Genomic DNA, 21151 nt, shown 5'->3' with positions numbered 1-21151 from the left:
TTGAGCTTATGGAAGTTTTTAGTTTACGTTTTTAATTTAAAGTATCTTTATACATATAGCTATGGATCTGTTTTCTCATCCCCCATATGGTGGGAAGAATAGCTTTAGTTCCCTTTAGGTAGTTATCTCACGTAGACACGGAAGCTGCCACCTTGTCATGGGGGTATCAGGGACAGAGCATGCACAGCACACTGAGATGGCTCACTCCACTTTCCTAACTGGGCTACAGAGGGTCTGCTGTGGCGCTCCAGTGCATTCTGGCCTGAGTTTCTTTTGTGACTGCAGAGCAGTAACAAATGACCAAGGATGGATACTGATGAGCACCTCACTTTACTACATCTACATTCTAAGTCATCACTGGTTTTAGTTTTAGTCTAATTTTGGTAGATATTATAAGCATGTAATGTTCACAATTTGACACTTGATGTTAAATTTTCTATAATATTACTTTTATGCATTAACCCACTTATAGGTTAAAATGTGGTATGTTAAAATAACTTATTAGGTTAGCTGGTAAGTGGCTCAGAAGTTAAGAGCACATGCTGCCGTTGCAGAAGACCCGAGTTTGATTCGGCTCACGACTGTAATATCAATGCTCCTGGCCTCTGCAGGTATTTGTGTGTATGTGCACAAACCCACACACAGACACACGAGTTTAAAAACTTCATTTTTCAAACTTTAATTAAAATAAAATGATATGATCCTCCTTCCTCCCCTCTGTCCTCCCTTCTTCCCCACTTCAGTCCCTTCCACACCCCTCAATGATGTCTCTCAAATTCATGGCTCCTTTCCCTTTGTTTATTACTGATGGCATAACTGTTTTTTAATAAAGCATCACTAGCACATCAGACACTAATTAGGCTTCAAGCAAGATGGAGCACTGCCCCAGGGAGACAGACTCCTAGTGGGCTGGGCACAGTGTGTGCACAGAAATCAGCAACAAGGCACACATCAGAGCGAGTCTGCAGCTAAACATTTGTCCTGAAAGTTTCCATCTCCACACAGCTGACTGGTGGAAACCTTTTTAGTTTTGTTTTTGAGACAGGAGCTCATTAAGTAATCCAGAGTTAGTCTGAGTTCTTACTGCTTCGGGTGCCTGAGTGCTGAGGCTACCGGTGTAGATAATCAGCCAGGTTTTAGAAACTGAAAGAAAAAGATTATTAGGAATGAGTAGAGGGGAAGAGAGAGTGAACTGTGCACCATGGGGAGCTCTGCAAATGTCTGGCTTTGACGACCTGGGTGCTCGGTAAATGGCCGCTGAAGAACCAACCCATACACCTGTGCTATCGGAGGACACCTACCTCCATTCCCCAGGTAGGACCTCTGAGACTCAGCCTGAGTGTCACTCAGTTCAACAAGAGAGCAAACAGAGCCTGGCTTTTTGACCCATGAGTGACTTCTAGATCTAAAAAAGAACATTTTTAGAACATTAGAATTAAAGGCAACTTCCTTGTTAGCATTTCCCAGGCTCTCAAATGAGATCCTCTAAAAAGTAACAAAATGTTTTAAAATGGTAATTGTATGGAACAAGCATATTTTACTAATATTCTTTAAAATAAAGGGATTACCTCCAACTCAATGCTTACAGAATACAGAAACCAACAATAGTAAAGCAAAGCAAAACAAAACCCTCTCTGCTTAAGTCTAGTGGCTCAGTGGTTAAGGGCACTTGTTGCTCTCTCAGAGAGAACCCAGGTTCAATTCCCAGCATCTACATGGACACTAGCAACCAACTCTAACTCCAGGCCCAGAGAATCTGAAGCCCTTTGCTGGACTCCTCAGGCACCAGGCAGGCAGGAGGTACAGACAAACATGTGAGTAAAACACACATTCAAATAAAATAAAGTAACTAAAAAAATTTAAAGGATTTATTTTATATGAGTACACTGCAGCTGTCTTCAGACACACCAGAAGAGGACATCAGATCCCATTACAGATGGTTGTGAGCCACCATGTGGTTGCTGGGAATTGAACTCAGGACCTCTGGAAGAGCAGTCAGAGCTCTTAATCCCTGAGCCATCTCTCCATCTCCCAAGTAAATAAAATTTTAAAAATTAAAAAAAGACTTCTGTTCAAACACTATTTTCTTAATAAATGAAGACGACAGGAAATTTAGCAGAAACTGCCCACTGCGTATTTACTGGGAAAGACACTAGAGCGAAGGCACCACCAATTATGAGGATGATGCTCACCGAGCGGCCTCTGTGACACACCTAACTCTGGGCTTCTCCTGGGCTTCTGAGTCCTCATCATCACTGTTGTCAGAAAACTGGCAGTGGAGAACTTCGTCTTGGTCTTCTAAGTGACTTATCAGCATCTGACTTCGAGTTCTGAATCCAGCGAATACTTGATCCGGAGAGTATATGGGAAGACTGGAGCAGACCTTTCAAGGGATTCCCACCCAACAAAAGAGGCAATTCTTTAATGTCAGCTCTTATCTTAGTACACAGTGATTTTGAGGGGATGTAGGTAGGTACTCTTATGTAGCCAATCACTGAAAATATGTTTGCTGCAACATGTCAAAAGTAACTCCACAGTGTGATACTTCACAGACACACAGTTCTTTCAGCTCTCATTAGAATATGGGGGCGGGGTGGTGGGGGTGGGCAGTGCTATGCAGGCACTGTCACCTGAGCCTGGAACATAGGAAGGACCTTGGACTTATGATGAGAATATGGTGGAGCAGTGCTGTTGGATTCATGCTCTCATAACTCTGCGCATCTCACCAGGGTCCCCACGCTTACTCTAAGGAGCCTGCCCTCTCTCAGGTTTAGTCATATGTACAGCAGCCTGACACAGAGCCTGCCCCTCCTATACCTCTCATCCTCTGACTACTTACCACAGAGATCTCAAACAATTTCCATTCATAATGTTAGTAAGTAGAAACACAACTTCAATCTGATCATTATAACATTTTCACAGCACATTTTTTGGTTTATTCCATAAAAGTCTACATTGGTGCTGGAGAGATGTGCAGTGGTTAGGAGTACCAGCTACTCTCACAGAGAACCTGGATTTGGTTCCCAACACCTGCATAGCAGCTCATGACTGACCTCCAGCTCTAGGGGATCTGATGCCCTCTCCAGCCCAAACAGCACCAGGCAAGCATATGATGTGCACAGACATACACAGGCAAAACAGCCACACACATAAATAATCTTAAGATAAATCTACATAGATGTAGGTTTACTACATATTCACAGATAAAAGCTAAATCTACATTTCAAGTGATGCTTATGCCATCTTGGCTGTCACTTAGAATGTCACACCACACACGAGTTTCACCCTGAAAACAGAGACGCATTAGATAAGCAACCCCCGCCTGACCTCACTTCACTTTGAGAAGTAACAGCCAAATTCAGGACACCATCCAACTTAGCCATGTCAGAAAGGTGCAGGAGGGACAGACAGCAGACATGTAGGTACAGGGGGAAGAAGACCCAGCAGGGTCCAGGACAACAGGGATAAAACATAGATTTAGTAAGTATTAACTCAGGAATCAGAGGGGAGTGTGTTAGCCACGTGCAGTTAGGGAGTGGCCGAGCCACTGAGCTGCTTGAGGTATTAAAATATAAGGCAGTGTGTGTCTTTCAGGAATCCACAACATTGGGACAATAGTAGAAGTGTGCACACGCCTGCTGGGAAGTGCACAGTGGATTAATTTACACTCCCAAGACTTACACTCTGCTGTTATAAATAACTTTCAAATCTCAAAGGACTCAGGCCAATGCTTGACTCACTTTCTTCAAGTCCTTTTTTGACGGGATGTAAACACAATGTCCCCAGTGACTCTCAAGTGGAGCCGTGTGAGGTCTCTTTTCCAAGGTCCTGGAATCAGGCCCGTCCCCACAGCTCTCCTTAGCTAAGGCGGGCACTGATGAGCTACGCTTTGCTAGTTCTTCACTCAGCTGATTCACAAGGAGCTGCTGTTCTATTATCTTTTCATTCTGTGTGGAAGAAAGGGTTAGACAACAGAGAACCTCAGTATACATGCAGTCATGAAAAAGAACTGAGTTAAAACTGTCCAAAAATCACAGCTGTCTAAATGGAACCCTTCCCTTTCCTTTGGCGCCTATAAGTAACTAGTACTGCAAGGGCCAGACCACTGAGCTATATCTCCAACCCACAGAAACTTACTGAATAGTAAGTACAAACAGCCTAATAATAATAACAACAATAACAACAACAACACTCCATTACTGTGATTGGATAATTTGACACTGTGGTTCTATCTACGTAGTTTGTTGTTTTTACACAAGTCCGAACTGTCTAGCTGAAATATAGGACATACCAAAGCTGAAAAGCATACGTACCACACTTAGGAGATTAGAGCAAAGGAAACAGAAGGTGGTAAATTAGCAAAGTAAAGGTAAAGTGACGAAGGAAGCCCAAGCACAGACAGGAGCCAGTGGGCGTGCTGGAGAGGGGTGTGGGACCTGGAGCTGGATGGGCCGTTCACAGGCTGTCGGCTCTGTGGCTGCTCTGACTTAGAAGGATGGCCAGCTCAGCAAGCTCTAACTTCCATATGTCTCAGAAGCACAGAAAGGCACCGCACCGGTGTGGCACGGTCTTAGTCTCAGCACTCAGGACACAGAGGTAACTGGATCTCTCTGAGTTTGAGGCCAGCCTGGTCTACATAGCAAATTTGAAGTCAGCCAGAGCTGCACAGTGAGACCCTGCCTTAAAAACAACAAGTGACAAAAAGCATGTGAACAAAAACTTATCAGCCAAGGCTGGGGCTTTGGCTCTGTTGACAGAAAGCATGTGTAAAGTCCTGGATTCAATCCTCATCATCATATAAACTGGGCAGAGGAGCCTAACAGTCCCAACACATGGAGGTGAAAACAGAAGGTCAAGGTCACCCTTGCCTGTGATGAGTGTGAGGCCAGTCTGGGCTACATTAGACCCATTCTCAAATAACAGCCAACCGTAACAAAGGACTGCTAGGTACAGTGGGGCAGGCCTGTGGCCTCAAAGAGAGGAAGCAGAGGGGTCACAAGTTTGAACACAGCCTCACATAGTGTGATCTGCTCTCAAACAGCAAAACAAATGGATAATCAAAAAAGGGTCTTTTATCTTAACTTCACATGCACTATAGCATTTAAACAGGAAGCTGGGCCTCTCATTGTGTTGATACAGAATAATAAAATACAATCTTATTTTAAAATTGTCTCAAGATATTATTGATATTGCAAGATATTAGGGCTGGATGTGGTACCAAACAAAAAAGGTTGGTACAGCTGGATCTGGTGGTGTGGGGGATGGAGACAGAAAGACAGATGTTAAGGGCGGGTATGTGTGGGCTATGAATTAGTTCAAGATCAGCTGTGGCAATATTATAAAATCATGGTTCAAAATGAAAGGGGGTTAGACACAAGGCTCAGCAGTTAATAGCGCTGGCTGTTGTTCAGAGGACCAAAGTTCCATTCCTAGAGCCCACATGGCATCTCAGAAATGCCTATAATGGAACAGGTGACACTTCTTCTGGTGCGCAGGCATACATGCAGATGAATTCACACATACACATAAAATACATAATTTAATAAAATAAGTAAAGAGGACGGAGAAATACAGCTCCGCAGTAGGTAAAGTATTTATCTAGCATGGATGAGGCCTTAGGTTCAGTTCCCAGTAACACACACACACACATACATATACACAGAATTCAAAGGAGCGGGTACTTTTAAAGTGTACTTAAGAATAACTGTAGTGAGGTGCGGTGGCTCACTTCTGTAACAGCAGTGCTCAGGAGGCAGAGGCAAGCACATCTCTGAGTTCCAAACTAGCCTGACACAGTTCATTCTAGAGCATCCAGGGCTACATACTAAGGTCTTGTCTCAAAGAACAAAAGCCATCCAAACAAAAAAGAACAAAACAAAACATTTCCAAAATGCTACAGAAAATAAATTATTGGGAAAAGAGGTACACAATATAAACAATGGAAGGATATACTGTCCTCATCAGTCCAAAGTGTAAACAATGGAAGGATATACTGTCCTCATCAGTCCAAAGTGTAAACAATGGAAGGATATACTGTCCTCATCAGTCCAAAGTGTAAACAATGGAAGGATATACTGTCCTCATCAGTCCAAAGTGTAAACAATGGAAGGATATACTGTCCTCATCAGTCCAAAGTGTAAACAATGGAAGGATATACTGTCCTCATCAGTCCAAAGTGTAAACAATGGAAGGATATACTGTCCTCATCAGTCCAAAGTGTAAACAATGGAAGGATATACTGTCCTCATCAGTCCAAAGTGTAAACAATGGAAGGATATGCTGTCCTCATCAGTCCAAAGATGCTCATTCTCACTAGGCATGGCAGCCTGTGCCTTTAATTCCAGCAGAGGCAGAAAGATAACCTACCCACATACTTAAATAAAAACAAATCGTTTATAAAATGAAAACCACAACCAATTCCCTTGATGAATGAGGCACAAAAACACTCAATAAAATATTTGCAAACAATTCAAGGACACAGGAAAGGAATATCTACCCTGATCAGGTTGCCTTCATCTCAGCAGGACAGGGATGGTTCAGCACATGTTAAAGCAATAAGTGGAATTCCTAACATAAATTCAAGGTCAGAAATCACATGATCACCTCAATAAGTGCAGGGTGAACCTGACAAAATGCAACATCCTTTCACAGTAAGAGCCCTAGAGAGATTAGGGACAAGGGGATGACACTGAAGTACAACAACGGCTGCATGTGACAACACACAGTGAACATCAAGGTGAATGGAGAAAACTCCAAGCATGTCAACTAAAACCCAGAAGGAGACCCTTGGCTTCAGTCCCCCCACACTCATCCAGGATGTAGTCTTCCACAGAACACGAAGACAAGAGGAGCAAAGGAAGGTACACAGACAGGAAAGGAGCCTGGAGCCGGAGGCAGATCTCTATGAGAGCAGGGCCAGTCTGTCCTACAATCCGAGGGCCAGGCCTGCCAGGGCCACCACCAGAGACCCCATCTCAAACAAAACAGAACAGCAGTGGGAAAGGAGGAAGTCAGTGCCCTTGTCAGTACAGCCTGAAGGCCCACAGGAAAGCTCAGAGCTGATGCTCACTCTCAGCAAAGTGAGGGACTCATATAAAAATCATTAGTTTTCCTGTACACCTGTGACAGGCACATAAAGAAACCAGGGACATTCTCCTTCCTGTACACCTGTGACAGGCACATAAAGAAACCAGGGACACTCTCCTTCCTGTACACCTGTGACAGGCACATTAAGAAACCAGGGACACTCTCCTTCCTGTACACCTGTGACAGGCAATTAAGAAACCAGGGACACTCTCTTGCTCACAACAGCCTGAAGCCAAAATAAAATACCCTGGAATAAGCCTACCGCAGGGCATAAAAGACTTCTACAGTGAAAACTTTAAAACCCGAAGAATCAAACTGAGGAAAGCACTAGAAGACAGACGACAAAACATCTTATGCCACACGCTGGAATGACTAATATTGTGAAAGTGTCCATCTTTTCAAAAACAGTCTACAGCTTCAATACAATCCCAATCAAAATTCCAGTGATATAATTCACAGAAATATAAAAAAGTCTTAAAATTCTTACCAAAACACAAACGACCTAGAGAGTCAAAGAAATTCTGAGCAGGAAGACTCATCATCCATGGTTAAATATCACCATGCCTGACTTCACAGTTCCAGCACAGAGCCACAGTAAGAAGAGCAGAGTAGCTCCAGCATGAAGCCAGATGCCAGGCCATGGGGGACAGGACAGGGACCTAGATTACATCCACATAACTCCATCCACCTGATCTTTTTTTTTTTTTTTTTGAGACTAAGTTTCTCTGTATATCTCTGGCTAGCCTGGAACACACTCAGTAGACCAGGCTGGCCTCAACTCAGAGATCCACTAGTCTCTGCCTCTCAAGTATGCAATGGTCAGTAATCCTCCTGACTTTTGACAAAGATGTTAACAACAACAACAAAACTACAACAATAATTACAGCAGCAACAGGACACTGTTGAAAGCCAGTCCCTTCAACAGATGACGTGGGGAAAACTGGGTATCCACATGTAGAAGGAAACTAGATCCTTATCTCTCACCTTCCACAAAGATCAACTCCAAATGAACCAAAGACCTTAATATAAAACTTGCAAACACTCTAGCTACCAAAGAAAAGGTAGGAAGTGGGCTACAAGATACAGACACAGGCAAGGACTTTCTAAACTAGACTTCAATTGCTCAAGAAATACAATGATCAGCAAATGGTTCTCCTGGAATTAAAACACTTCTGTAAAGCTAAGAAAACTGTCAGCCAGGTGAAGAGGCAGCCTATAGTAAGGGGAAAACCTTTGCTGGCTACATATCTGACAGAATATTAGTATCCAGAATTAGTATCCAGAATACACAAAGAAGCTAAAACTAAACAGTACTTAAAAAATGGGGCCATGGATCTGAATAGAATTTTCAAAAGAAAAAATACAAATAGCTAATCAAAATTCAACAGCAGCTCGATGAGGTGGTGCACACCTTTAATCCCAGCACTCAGAAGGCAAAGGTAGGCAGATCTCTGAGTTTGAGGCCAGCCTGGTCTACAAGGAGAGTTCTAGGACAGCCAGAGCTGTACAGAGAAACTCTGTCTCAAAACAAAACAAAACAAAAAATAAAAAAGTGTTTGACATCACTTATCAGGAAAGTGAAAACTCAAACTGCTTTTAGATGCCATCTTTCCCTAGTCAGATCAGCTACCAGATGGCAGGAGGTTTTAACAAGTTAACATTATTTGCTGACAAACCTAATGGCTCAAGTTTGATGCCCAGGGAACTCAGGGCACTCATGGTGAAGGAAGAGAACCACGTCCAGAATGCACAGGGGTACATGTGCACACACCCACATGGGTGGGTGTAAAGAAGCAAGTGTGAGAGAAAAGTCAAAGAACAAGCAAGGGTGGCAAGAGTGGGAGAGTGCAGTGTGGAGGCACGGGCTGATGTGTGCCCGAGACACAATGCAGCTACCACACCAGCTCTGCTGCTTCTGGGTGTTCATCAGGAGGACTCTGTAGCATGTGATGGATACTTACATTCCCATGTTCACTGCTACTCTGTCAGCAACACTAGGAAACAGTCATCTCACATCCATTAGCAGGTGATGGAGAGGACGTCGGTGCACATACACTACTAGCTGAAAGGAAACACAGACTTTTCCAAGAAATGGACACACCTGGAACAGGTTATTCCGAGTGAGGTAAGCCAGGTCCAGTAAAACAATTCCAGACATTCTTACTCGTGGGTCCCAACTCCTAAGCCTTCAGACGTATGTGTTCCAACTGGAGTGAATTCCTGACAGGCCAAGCATCGAGCAATGATCCGTTATGGGTGGAAAAGGGTGAGCTCTTCACGGGGTAGGAAGAGCAAACAGCACATTACAACAGTGAAGGAAGGGAGTCTGGGTTGAAAGACTGGAACTGGGCTGGAGAGGTGGCTCAGTGGTTAAGAGCACTGACTGCTCTTCCAGAGGTCCGGAGTTCAATTCCATCTATAATGAGAGCGGATGCCCTCTTCTGGTGTGTCTGAAGATAACTACAGTGTGCTCACATACATAAAATAAATAAATCTTTAAAAAAAAGAAAAAAAAAAATGAACCGTGACAAAGGCAGAGTAGGGAAAGGGAAGACTGGGGAAGGAGTTAACCATACTAAGAATGTGTGCAAACATACAAACTAACTAAAACTATGTAAATAATATCATTTGAAAAGCTTGACTGGAGGAGGTACCCAATGGAATTGATGGTGCCGAGAATATGTTTTGCGGCAACCATTTGAGGCCTACTCCACAGGAAGAAACTAGTACTTAGTACAGTAAACTTGATCAACAGCCATGGCTGAGGAGGCCAAAGGCTTTAGAAGAGATACTGCTGATGTTCTGTAAATGGACAAACTACCTTGTAGACATTAGCTTCTTTCTGCAAAGGGTGACAATCAATGCAGAGATTCACGACTGTCAAAGTGCTGAGTTCTCAGTCCTCAAATGACATCTCCAAGGCCCAGAGAACATGAGAGGGTGGAAGATAACAAGAGCCAAAGAACAGAGAGAAGCACTATGACTGTGTTCTGGACCCTGCATCCCATTAAACCACATCATAGAGCAGCTGCATGCACACACGCACACACACGTGCACACACGCATGTACACACACACACACACACGGAGCAGTGGGGCAGTGGGAGTAGGAAGGAAGCTAGCTGAAAAGGTGTCAGGAAGAGTAGGAAGGGGTAAGAGGGTAATGGCCATTGAATATGATCACAATACAGTCTATACAAATAATTGTAAAGACTTAATTAAAAAGAAGAAAAGGTGGGGATCAAATTATCCCTATTAATCTTTTAAAGATTTATGTGCGTTATATGTTTGCCCAAATGAGTTAGGCACAGCAGTGCCCGTGGGAGCTCAAGGGCATCAGATGCCCTGGAACTGGAGTTATAGGCAGTTGTGAGCCTGATTCGGGTGCTGGGAAGCAAACATAGGTCTTCTGCAAGAGTAGGAAGCACTATGTTATTGTTTTTTTTTTTTAAACAAACAGCTAAACACTCTACCAAAATTTGTCAAAATCAACTTATAAAAACAAAATTCCTGAGAAAGGTCAAGAAAATAATCTCATTCATAGTAACTACAAAAAAAATGTAAATATCACCAAACACAGAATAACCTTTACAATGAAAACAGTAAGAGGCCAAAGAAAGACACTGAAGGTGAAGACCAGGATGAAATGGCCTTCCATGCTCCTGCACTGGAAATAAATAGTACCCAAAGTCTATACAGTCAATGTAGTTCCCATCCCAATAGCAGTGACATTCTTTACAAAGGTAGAAACACTACTAACATCTGTGTGTGACTATGAAGACTGAACAACCAGCGTATTCTGAGCACATGGACAAAATAGACACTTTAAAACCTGATTTCAAACCAGCAGAATGCTACAACGTGTGAAAACACAGAACACGAGTTTGTGTAAGCTGTAGGGCATGTTACACAGGACAGTGGAGCAGTGCTGCCGGGTCTATGACACAAGCTAGAGCCATAGAGGAGAGAATCTGGATAAGATCAGGCTGCAGCATTTTCTTAGTGATTGATGGGAACAGCCCAGCCGACTGTGGGTGGTGCCATCCCTGGGCTGGTAGTCCTGGACTCTATAAGAAAGCAGGCTGAGCAAGCCATGGGCAGCAGGTCAGCGAGCAGCACCCCTCCATGGCCTCTGCATCAGCTCCTGCCTCTAGGTATCTGGCATGCTTGAGTTCCTGCCCTTACATCTGAATGGCAATGTAGAAGCATTAAGCCAAATAGTCCCTTTCTTCCTCAATTTGCTTTGTGGTCATGATGTTTTGTTGCAGCAATAGAAACTTTAAGACAGACGGTACAAATATACACTGGAGAAAGAACGGTATTTTCAATAAATTTTGCTCAGCAAATTGAATATTTACATTATAAAAAAAGAACCCGGACCTTTGTCTCTTCTATATAAAAATCAACTTTAAAAAAAACAAAACAAAAACAAAAACAGGGGAAATATATTAGGACACTAATCTGAACAAATTATTTTGTTTTTGAGATAGGGTCTCACTGTGCAGCCCTTGCTAGTCTGGAACTCCCTGTGTAGACCAGGCTGTCCTGGAACTCCCTATGTAGACCAGGCTCACCTCTGATTCACAGGAATCACAAAATCGGAGAGCAAATCACTCGTGTAGTGTAAGAGAATAATCTTAGTAAATCATTAAGTGTTAATTATTATTAAACACTTAAGAGTTTAAGTGTTTCCAGAGGAAGTGGGAGGCGGAGGATAGTGCACACCTTTAATACCAACTCTCGGGAAGCAGGGGCGGGCAGATCTCTAGGAGTTCAAGGCCAAACTGGACTACAGAGCTAGTTTCAGAACAGCCAGGGCTACACAGAGAAAGTCTATCTTAAATCTTAAAAGAAGTTGAAATTCTGTGATTACCTTCCACTTGTCTTGGGGTTTGTCACTGGAGACTGAACCCTGGTCTTGCACACACTAGTGAGGCATTCACCACTGTGCTGCAGCGCCAGGCCTGCCTCCGTTCTAAACACCACAGTGCCAGTAACTAGACAAAAATGAATGAGCGATTTGTAAATCGAGTCCCTAGGTATTTTCTTGGTCTGTTTTTAAACCCTAAGCCTTAAGGAGGAGCCATCTTTGTTGGCTGCTTGGCTTCTGTTTCACAGACAGAGAAAATACAAACAAGCACCCAAGTAACGGAGTTACAAGTGTCCACAGCGGGCCGTCTGCAGTGCACAGCAGGTAAGGCACCGCTCATGGCCTGAGGTGCGCCTCTGCTTGGCAGTGCCACACTTACAGGGCGGCACACGGAGCCCTACCTGCAACCTGCTCACTTTCTGGGCTTCTTTCAAAGACGCAGCATGCCCTTTGCTCTCCTGCACCATCCGCTGCACTTGGCTCCGCAGCTCCTCCAGCTCCAGCTCCTTCTGCGTGAACACCACTTGGTTGGCGGCCAGAGCACACTGGGAAGGAAAGAAGGCAGAGCTCAGCCGAGCGGTCACAGCTTCACAGCACTATCTAAGGTTTGCCTGTCCTCTTTACTTGGCCTTTTCCTGATTCTTTTTGAGACAGGAAGACACAGAGGTGCCTATCACTGCGACTCCATGAGAATTAATTTCAAGTGCAAACGGTACCATTCCATGGGGATAGAAATGAGGAAGCGCCTGGAACACCAGAATTCATCTGTCATCTTCTTGACTGCAGGAGCAACATGACCTGCAGCCTCATCTCTGCCACTATGGCTGCCTTGTACCCTCATTCATTTTTAGCCAGAATGAATGTTTCTCTCCTTGGACAGCTTTTGCAGGTACTTTGCCCCAGCAACAAGACAACCTGACAGAGGTAATTAGTACTTAAAAGTGGGATGGATGACTTAGTACCAATTGCTGTGATGGGCCTCATCCCATGATCTAGTTTGCCAGGGGATTGTGGAAGACTTTGGAAAGCTAAGGTAGAATGCTGAGCTTAGAACTTAACGGGCCGTTCAGCAGCAGTTTGGTAGACCAGAACGCCAAAGAAGTGTGGACGCAGACCCGTGGAGATCCCAAGGGTAAGGCTTCGAAGGGAAACAAGGGCTCTAATAGGAACTGTTACAAGCTGACAAAGATGCAGGCTGCATTCTGTTCATGGGAATCTGAGTGAGGCTGAATTCAAAGCAATGGACTAACATGTTCAGTGAAGAAAACGTCAAAGCAGGATAGCATTCAGGCCACAGCACAGCTACCTCCTCCTCACTCTCATCCAGATCTACAATGAGAGAGAAAGCAGTGGGAAGAGCAACACTTGTTGGAAAACTGAACCGCTCGTCAGGGAAAGAAACAAATTGAAAGCATAGGTGAGGGGGCTGCGCCATCAGCAACACTGCCTGGCATGGGGCAAGAGCAAGGGGTCTTGATGGCACGGCTCTACCTAGGAAAGGCTCCATCTTCTGAGCATGACTCAGTGAGACTGCTGCTCAAGGGGATCCCTTCTGAAAAGTTTCATCATGGTCAGTTCACCAGAAGTGAACAAAAGGAGCCAGGCTATACCTCCAGCAGCAGCAGAACTTGGCAGCATTACCCAGAAGGCACTGATCATGTGGGCATGACAATCACAGGAGTATGAAAGCTATGGAGGCCTGTACCAAGGTTTTAGAAAGCCACTGAGACCAGTCAATGTATAGCACCATTGAATTTCCTGCAAGGAATCCCTGAAGGGGCCAATAGGTAGTCTGATTGGCAGCAAAGCTAAGTTGTGATGGAACCCCAGGATACTGGAGATACCCAGGCCACCGGGCACTGATTAAGGAAAGCTACAGACATGCAGTGGGACTAGTGTTAAGAGAGAGGTCATCTGCACTGAAGGAGCAGAGCTGGAGACATGTGGTAGATCTTTGGTAGCCCAGGTGACAGATGCTTAGGGTTTGGTGTCTTCCTTGCTGGGTTCCAGTCTTGCCTTGGTCCCATTTCCTGTCTCTGACTAGTTTCTCCCTTCTGAAAATACTGAAATTATAGGAACTCACAGTTAAGAAATCGAGTCTCAGAAGATATTTCAGATATTTGAGCAATGTCAGAACTGTTGGATTGTGGTGGTGTCTAGAAATATCTATATACATTTCGTATTATGAGATGAAAATAAGACCTAGAAACAGGGATAAAATGTAATGACCTAAAATAATGGATATCAAGTTGAAAAGGATGTAATTGTGAGGGTTGATCTTCATTCAACTAGAGGAAATGTAGAATCACCATGGAAATACACAACTGCAGGTATATCTATGAAGGTGTTTATAAAAAGTTTCACTGAAGAAAAGAGACCCATCCCAGAACAAACAAACAAACAAACAAATGAAAAGCCAATCTGAATAGCTCACCAGCAGTGCCTAATCTACACTTCCTGACAGTGGCCCGGCGTGGCCAGCCGACCCTGTTCTTGCTCCATGCCTTTTCTGCTATATGGCCTAGACTGCCAAATTTGAGCCAAAATAAAACTTGTCTTTTAAAAGCTACTTTTGTCAGATGTTTTATCACAGTAGTAAAAAAGTAACTAATATCTATTTGTTGCAGAATATAAAGTTCAAGTTTCATGAAGAAAAATGAGATTTTAGAAGCCATTTCTACTACTCTGAGCTCCAGGGCTCCTAATAACTGCTAAGAACTTGCTAGTGAAATCGCAGATAATATTAAAAAATATACAAAAATGTTTAAACACTTGAAATATCCACACTAAATTATACCTTAAAATGTACTTTGATCACATCATAAGAGAAAAGAGATTAACAAAGAACAAATCTGAGAAAGAATAAAAAAATGAGACACAGAGATGCTAAGAAGAAAGGCAACTGAGATTTTAATATACTTTTTTGGTTTTTTTTTTTTGTTTTTAAGACAGGCCTATGAATTGTTTCTTGTGAAGGCTCACTTCCCCAGTGTAGGGGAATGCCAGGGCAGTGAGGTGGGAATGGGTGGGTGGGAGTGGGAGCATCCTCATAGAAGCAGAGGGGGATAAGGGGATAACATTTGAAATGTAAATACATAAACTATCCAATTAAAGAAAAAAAGAATACATCAGCATGGCCTCAGGATAGTAATTAACATCCCCCCCCCCCAAAAAAAAGACAGGCTTACATCTCACTGTATAGATCAGGATGGCCTAGGTCTCACTGCATAGACCAAGCTGGCCTACATCTCACTATATAGACCAGGATGGCCTACATCTCACTGTATAGACAAGGATGGCCTACATCTCACTGTATAGACAAGAATAGCCTACATCTCACTGTATAGACAAGAATAGCCTACATCTCACTGTATAGACAAGGATGGCCTACATCTCACTGTATAGACAAGGATGGCCTACATCTCACTGTATAGACAAGGATGGCCTACATCTCACTGTATAGAAAAGAATGGCCTACATCTCACTGTATAGACAAGGATGGCCTACATCTCACTGTATAGACAAGGATGGCCTACATCTCACTGTATAGACAAGGATGGCCTACATCTCACTGTATAGACAAGGATGGCCTACATCTCACTGTATAGACAAGGATGGCCTACATCTCACTGTATAGACAAGGATGGCCTACATCTCACTGTATAGACAAGGATGGCCTACATCTCATAGAGGTTAACTAGCTTCTGCCTCCCTAGTGGTGGGATTAAAGAAATGTAGCAACATGCACCTAATTTTTCTACAATCCTTAAGAGAAAATGGCTCTCAAAAGCCGTCCTCTGACCTCCGCAACCACATGCCTGTGCTTCTCACATGCCATTCACACTCCATCCACACAGATTAATTTTTTTTTTAATTTAGAAACTTGGAAATTCCAAAGTAGCTTTTAGAATTTACTTGTCCAAATGAGCATAGTCCTTAAACAAGTTCTATCCATGAGCCAGGTATGAGAGCTCACACCCACAACTCCAACATTTTGGAAGTAGAAGCAAGAGGACTACCCTGAGTTCAAGGCCAGCCTGGGCATGTAATGAGTTCCAAATCAGCCTAAACAATAGAATTAGATCTTATTCCAAAGAAGACAAAGTAGATCAGGGATGTGTCTCAGAAAGCTGAGTGCTTTCCTGGTAGATGAAGGCTGTGTGCTTAATCCCATTGTCAACAGAGTGGGATGGGGGTTCTCAGTCAGGTGGGAGCATCCTCTCCTATGATCCCAGCACACAAGAAACAAAGGGAAGAGTCCAGGCCAGGCTGGCTGGTCTACAAGCTGAGTTCCAGCCTAGTTAGTTACATAGCAAGACACAGTCTTAAAAATGTAGTAATTTTTAAAAATGTAGTAATTAATTAGTAATGTCTAAGTACCTGGTATTTCTTAAGTTCTCTCTTCAGCTGGAGAACTGTCACATGCTGGGGTCCTTCTTCCAGGTTCCCAGTGCCCTGGTTTCCTGGCAATGGGGTGAGGACAGCCTTCCTGACTTCCTGAGTCCTGCTAAACCACTCCTGCAGCTTGTGCTGCTGTTTCTGGTTTAGCCTGACAGCATCTTTTAAGTCCACCAGGAAGGCGAATGCTTGCTCTATGCAGTCCTGGTACCCCAGACATTCCTCCTGGAGCTGAGCTACCTGCTCCTCCAGAGAATGGATTCGGCTCTGGTCGGGAGCATTCTCTGAAGAGGTCTGGCTAGTTTGGCTGATACTGGCCTGATGGCTCTGCAAAGCTTCTCGAAGCAGCTTAATCTCAAATTCCATCTCATCCATCCGGTCTGCCTGAGGGCTGAAGTTTAAAGTAGGCTTGTTTCTAATGTTCCGTGCTCTGTTGGCATATTTGAGAGAATTTAAGGACTCATCAAAGTCCGAGGAGGACGGGCTGACACACGTGATCATGACAGTCTTGGCACTGCCTCCCAGGGAGTCTTTCAGAAGCCGGGTGATCTTAGCATCCCTATACGGAATATGAGAGCTCTTCCTGCGTGGGTCCCCAAGGGCACTTATTACATTTCCTAGAGCAAGCAGTCCACTGTTGATTTGAATAGATTCTTTGAATCTTTCACCAGTATTCCCAGTCTTGGTCACTCTTTCTGATCCAGCCAAATCCACAAAGTGGAATTTAGAGGCAATATGCCGATGTGAGTACCACTCTCCGTCCTCAGCGGCCTCTGCAGTTTTCTCAACTTGGCACACACTTATTGTGAAAATAGCGTGGGATCTACTGGAGTGCTCATTCATCTGGGTGGTGCCCGTGTGCCTGGCCGCATTCCCTACCTGCAGGAGACTCATCACGTCCTCCACGCTCTCTACTTGGCATTCCTTGGCCCCAACAATCACTTAAAACAGAAAGTTTCATCAAAATCCAGTACAATTAAATTAATCACACAACAGTTATCCTTTCCTAAGCCACCCAAAAAGACAACCTCTTTCTAAAAAGTAGTAATGATGGGGAGCCCAGTGGAGAGGCTAGGGCAAGGACTGGAGGCACTAAAGGGGATCACAGCCCCATGGGAAGAACAACAGTATCAATAACCAGACCCCCCAAAGCTCACAGGGACTAAACCACCAACCAAAGAGTACGCAAGGGGGGACCCATGGCCCCAGCTGGATATGTAGCAGAGGGTGGCTTTATGGGACATCACAGGAGGGGAGCCCCTGAGTCCTATGGAGGCTTGATGACCTAGGGTGGGGGGATGCTAGGGTGGTGAGGTGGGAGTGGATGGATGGGTGAGAGAGCACTCTCACAGAATTGTAGGGGGTATGAGGGAGGGGATAGAGGGTTTGTGGAGGGGAAACTGGGAAGGGGAATAACATTCTAAGTGTAAATAAATAAAATAACCAATAGAAAATGAAAAATAAAATAAAAAGCAGTAAAGTTTCAAATAACACTAACATCAGTATCATTAAATAATTTCAGAAAAGCTCCAACAGAAATTAATTTTTTAAATAGGACTCAAATTTAAACTCTAAAAGATATATTTTATTGGTTAGGACCCAATTCTTGCTCTTGGTCAAACATATTGAATTCTTTATAACAAAGGACACTGCAAACGTCTGAGGCTCCACAGCTCAGAGGGAGAGTGTAGAAAGAGCATGTGAGACCCTGGGCTCAAGCTCCAGAATCAACAAAACAAAACAACAGAACAGAAAGAACACTTTGCGTCCACATTTTGATTTGTAATTACTCTAAGAAAACAGAAGCCATGCCTGGTAGCACAAACCTTGACCTAATCTACTCATGAGACTGAGGCAGAAAAATTAAAAGTTCAAAGCCAGCCTGGGAAAGAGTGAGTTAAAGGCCAGCATAGGCAATTCATAATGAGATGCTGTCTCAAAATCTTTAAAGTGAACAGCACTAAAGGAAACTGCGTCCTGGCTTCGGTGGCACGGCATTTTCCCAGCTGGATGGGTTTCCATGGCAAAACAAGAACATGAATAAAGTGAAAAAGGTATCGCGCAGGCGGCTCCTTCCTGTGTCCTGACAGTTCCCTAGATATTAAGGAAGGCTCTAGAGGTCACTGAGCTACTTCACCTGTGTTCCCCTTCTCATCTTCTCGAATGTGAAGGTCCTTCATGGACGTCTCCAACTCTAGGAGATCTCGTAGGTCTTCCTTATACACTTCTATATATGACACTTTGATTTTAAAGTCAACGCTAGGATTCTCAGAGATGCTCTGAAATATTTCTTGGATAGCTCGAGGAATGATACCCTTCTGACCCTCCGCAACTGATGCTGAAAATTCAGAAACAGAAAGCATGTTTGAGTTTGAAATAAAGAAAGACTACAATCTGGAGTTTATGCTTAACACATTTTTCTTACATTTCTATTCCAAGAACTGTAAAACTGGACAGGTGTGGTGGCACATATCTTTACTTCTAGCACCCAAGAGACAGAGGCAGCTGACTGGGCTATATACTGAGTTCCAGCCAGGGTTACATAGCAAGACAGAGTCTCAAAACACATTATTAACTGAACTTAGCCAGGGCTGAGCCACAACTACAGAATCTAGAGGCAAAGGCTGGGAGCATGGCTCGTCAGGAAAGAGCTCTCACTGAGCAGGCATAAGGACCTGGGGAGAGCTACAGCACCCATGTTAAAGTGAGGCATGGCACAAGGGCATCTTCAAGTCCAGAGGGAGAAAGACGGGAGCATCCCTGGCGTTGGATGGTCACCAGCCCACTAGCTCCAGATTCAGAGAGAGAACCTGTCTCAGTGGAAAGAGCTGAGAGTGATACAGCAGAACACCCATCATCCTCCTCTAGCCTCGGCTTGTACTTGCACAGGCACGAAAACATACACATGTGTGTGTGCACTTACTATGCATACATCACACACATAGTTCACATGTATCCCTTATGCAGAATTTACCCATTTAACAAATATGTACTTAGTATTTGCTACATATGACGCAACATTCTAGGCCTCTGGCACAATCAATAATAAAAAGGGACCGTTCCCTAATGTAGAATTCTACAAAGAAGCTGGCAGTAACAATAAATAAAAACTGTAAATTATATGATACATTAAAATGCTGGCCACATGTGGTGGGTACTGAGATGGGAGGGCTGAGAATTCATGGCCAACCTGGACAGAGCAAGGCTATCTGAAAAACAAACACAGATGAATCCGAATGAGCAGAGTGTGGAGAATGGAGTAAAGTGTGTGTGAGGCCATGGGCAGGACTTGAGAGTGGAAGAACACATGTTGGAGCACTAGCTGATATGATCACAAACAAGGTCAAAGGTCAGCACACCCAGGATCAGGAGCAAGAACAGACCAGCAAAGGATAAGGTCAGAAGGGTGGCACACTCCAAACCATGGAAGTCCTTGTGGATGGCTCTCTACTTGGATTCCTGTGGCTGAGGTCAGAGCCACAAGGAGAGAGTAGTACCAGTATGGTCTGAAATCTCACAAATGAGTGGGGACAGGCCTCACTGCTGTCTTTTGCTGGAGTGTGAGTGGAGAGGCCATTCAGAGGCTCCTGTAGGAATCTGGTAATTAGGGGACTTGGAAGATAAATTTAACAGGTCCTGATATAGTATCAGGATGGAACCTGCATTCATGTTGAAAAGCCATTAAGGTTTTCTGTCAACTACATGTGACATCACACACCTTACAGTTTAGAAGCAGAAACAGGACTGTTAGGAGTTTGAGGCAAGCCAAAGCTACAAAGTAAAGCCTTATCCTGCAGGGATGGGGGAGTTGGGGAGCAAACCGAAGGATGCAGGTTCAATTACCAGCACCCATGTGGTGGTTCATTTGTAACTCTAGTCTCAGGGGATCCTACACTGGCACCAGGTATAAATGTACATACACATACATGTAGGCAAAGCATTCATACACATAAAAAGAATCTTTTTAAAACCCAGAATGAAAAGTTTCTGACACATGGGATGTGACACAGGAGAGAAAGCGCTGGTCAAGATGACTGCAGGGCTGGCTCAGAATCACTACAGTCGCACTGGTGACCATTTCAGTCGGCTGGAGGAAAGACAGCACACGTTTCTAACCTATCAAGATGATCAAGCCGTTGGATCGGAGTCCCCAGAGCCTCAACAGTTATCTGACTGAGAAAAATAACTGGAAGCCATTTGTGTACACAGAGTGTGTAACAGATTGAGGCTAGCTGTGACCTCTACGGACAAGACTCTTTAACAGACAAAGGTGTCCAGGGAAAGTCACCTCACGAAGTAATTCACTTGCCAGAGCATCTGCAGAGGGACTGGCATCATAGGACAAGGACCAAGAATGTGGTCAGTCCCTAGAAACCATGTCGGTAATGTGGTCCGGTAAGAAATAAGAACTGACCACTGCTCTCAGCAGAGTGATGATTGTAGGGTTTTCTCAACAGACCAATCTCAATGGCTGTTGAAGTCGGAATAGGTGACTCTAAGACAGAGTGGGGAAGGGGATGGACACAGTCCCAGAGGACAGTTTCAGATCCTGATGCACACTGATTTAACAATGCAGATCACTGGAGTGTTTACTGATGTGCATGACGCTCTGGAGTCGAGCCCCAGCACTGTACAGATCGGACACAGTGCTACACACCTGCACCTCAGCACCAGGTGGGCAAGAAGAGCAAAAGTTCAAAGCCATCCTCAATCACACTGAAGGTTGTCCTCCGATCCCACCATATGCCATGGCATGCACCCCCAATAATAAGTAAACAAAACTTAAGGATATACATA

General features: G+C 44.1%; 1 protein-coding gene across 1 annotated transcript in view; it reads right to left on the bottom strand.

The window, feature by feature from the left end:
• The window catches only part of KIF27 (kinesin family member 27), a gene marked incomplete at both ends in the record, with an annotated part of 58258 nt that overhangs the window by 33500 nt on the left and 3607 nt on the right, over positions 1–21151 (bottom strand). The window contains 6 exons of the mRNA XM_080936648.1: positions 1302–1405; positions 2214–2383; positions 3741–3947; positions 12358–12501; positions 16337–17295; positions 18492–18692. Of these exons, the coding sequence (XP_080792774.1) occupies positions 1302–1405; positions 2214–2383; positions 3741–3947; positions 12358–12501; positions 16337–17295; positions 18492–18692 (1785 nt within the window). The remainder of the gene's footprint in view (positions 1–1301; positions 1406–2213; positions 2384–3740; positions 3948–12357; positions 12502–16336; positions 17296–18491; positions 18693–21151) is intronic.

Source organism: Micromys minutus (genome assembly GCF_963924665.1).
Source record: "Micromys minutus genome assembly, chromosome: 1".
In the NCBI taxonomy this organism is placed as follows: Eukaryota; Metazoa; Chordata; class Mammalia; order Rodentia; family Muridae; genus Micromys; species Micromys minutus.
Note: the sequence above shows the minus strand (reverse complement) of the source record. Positions and strands in the feature narration are given on the sequence as shown.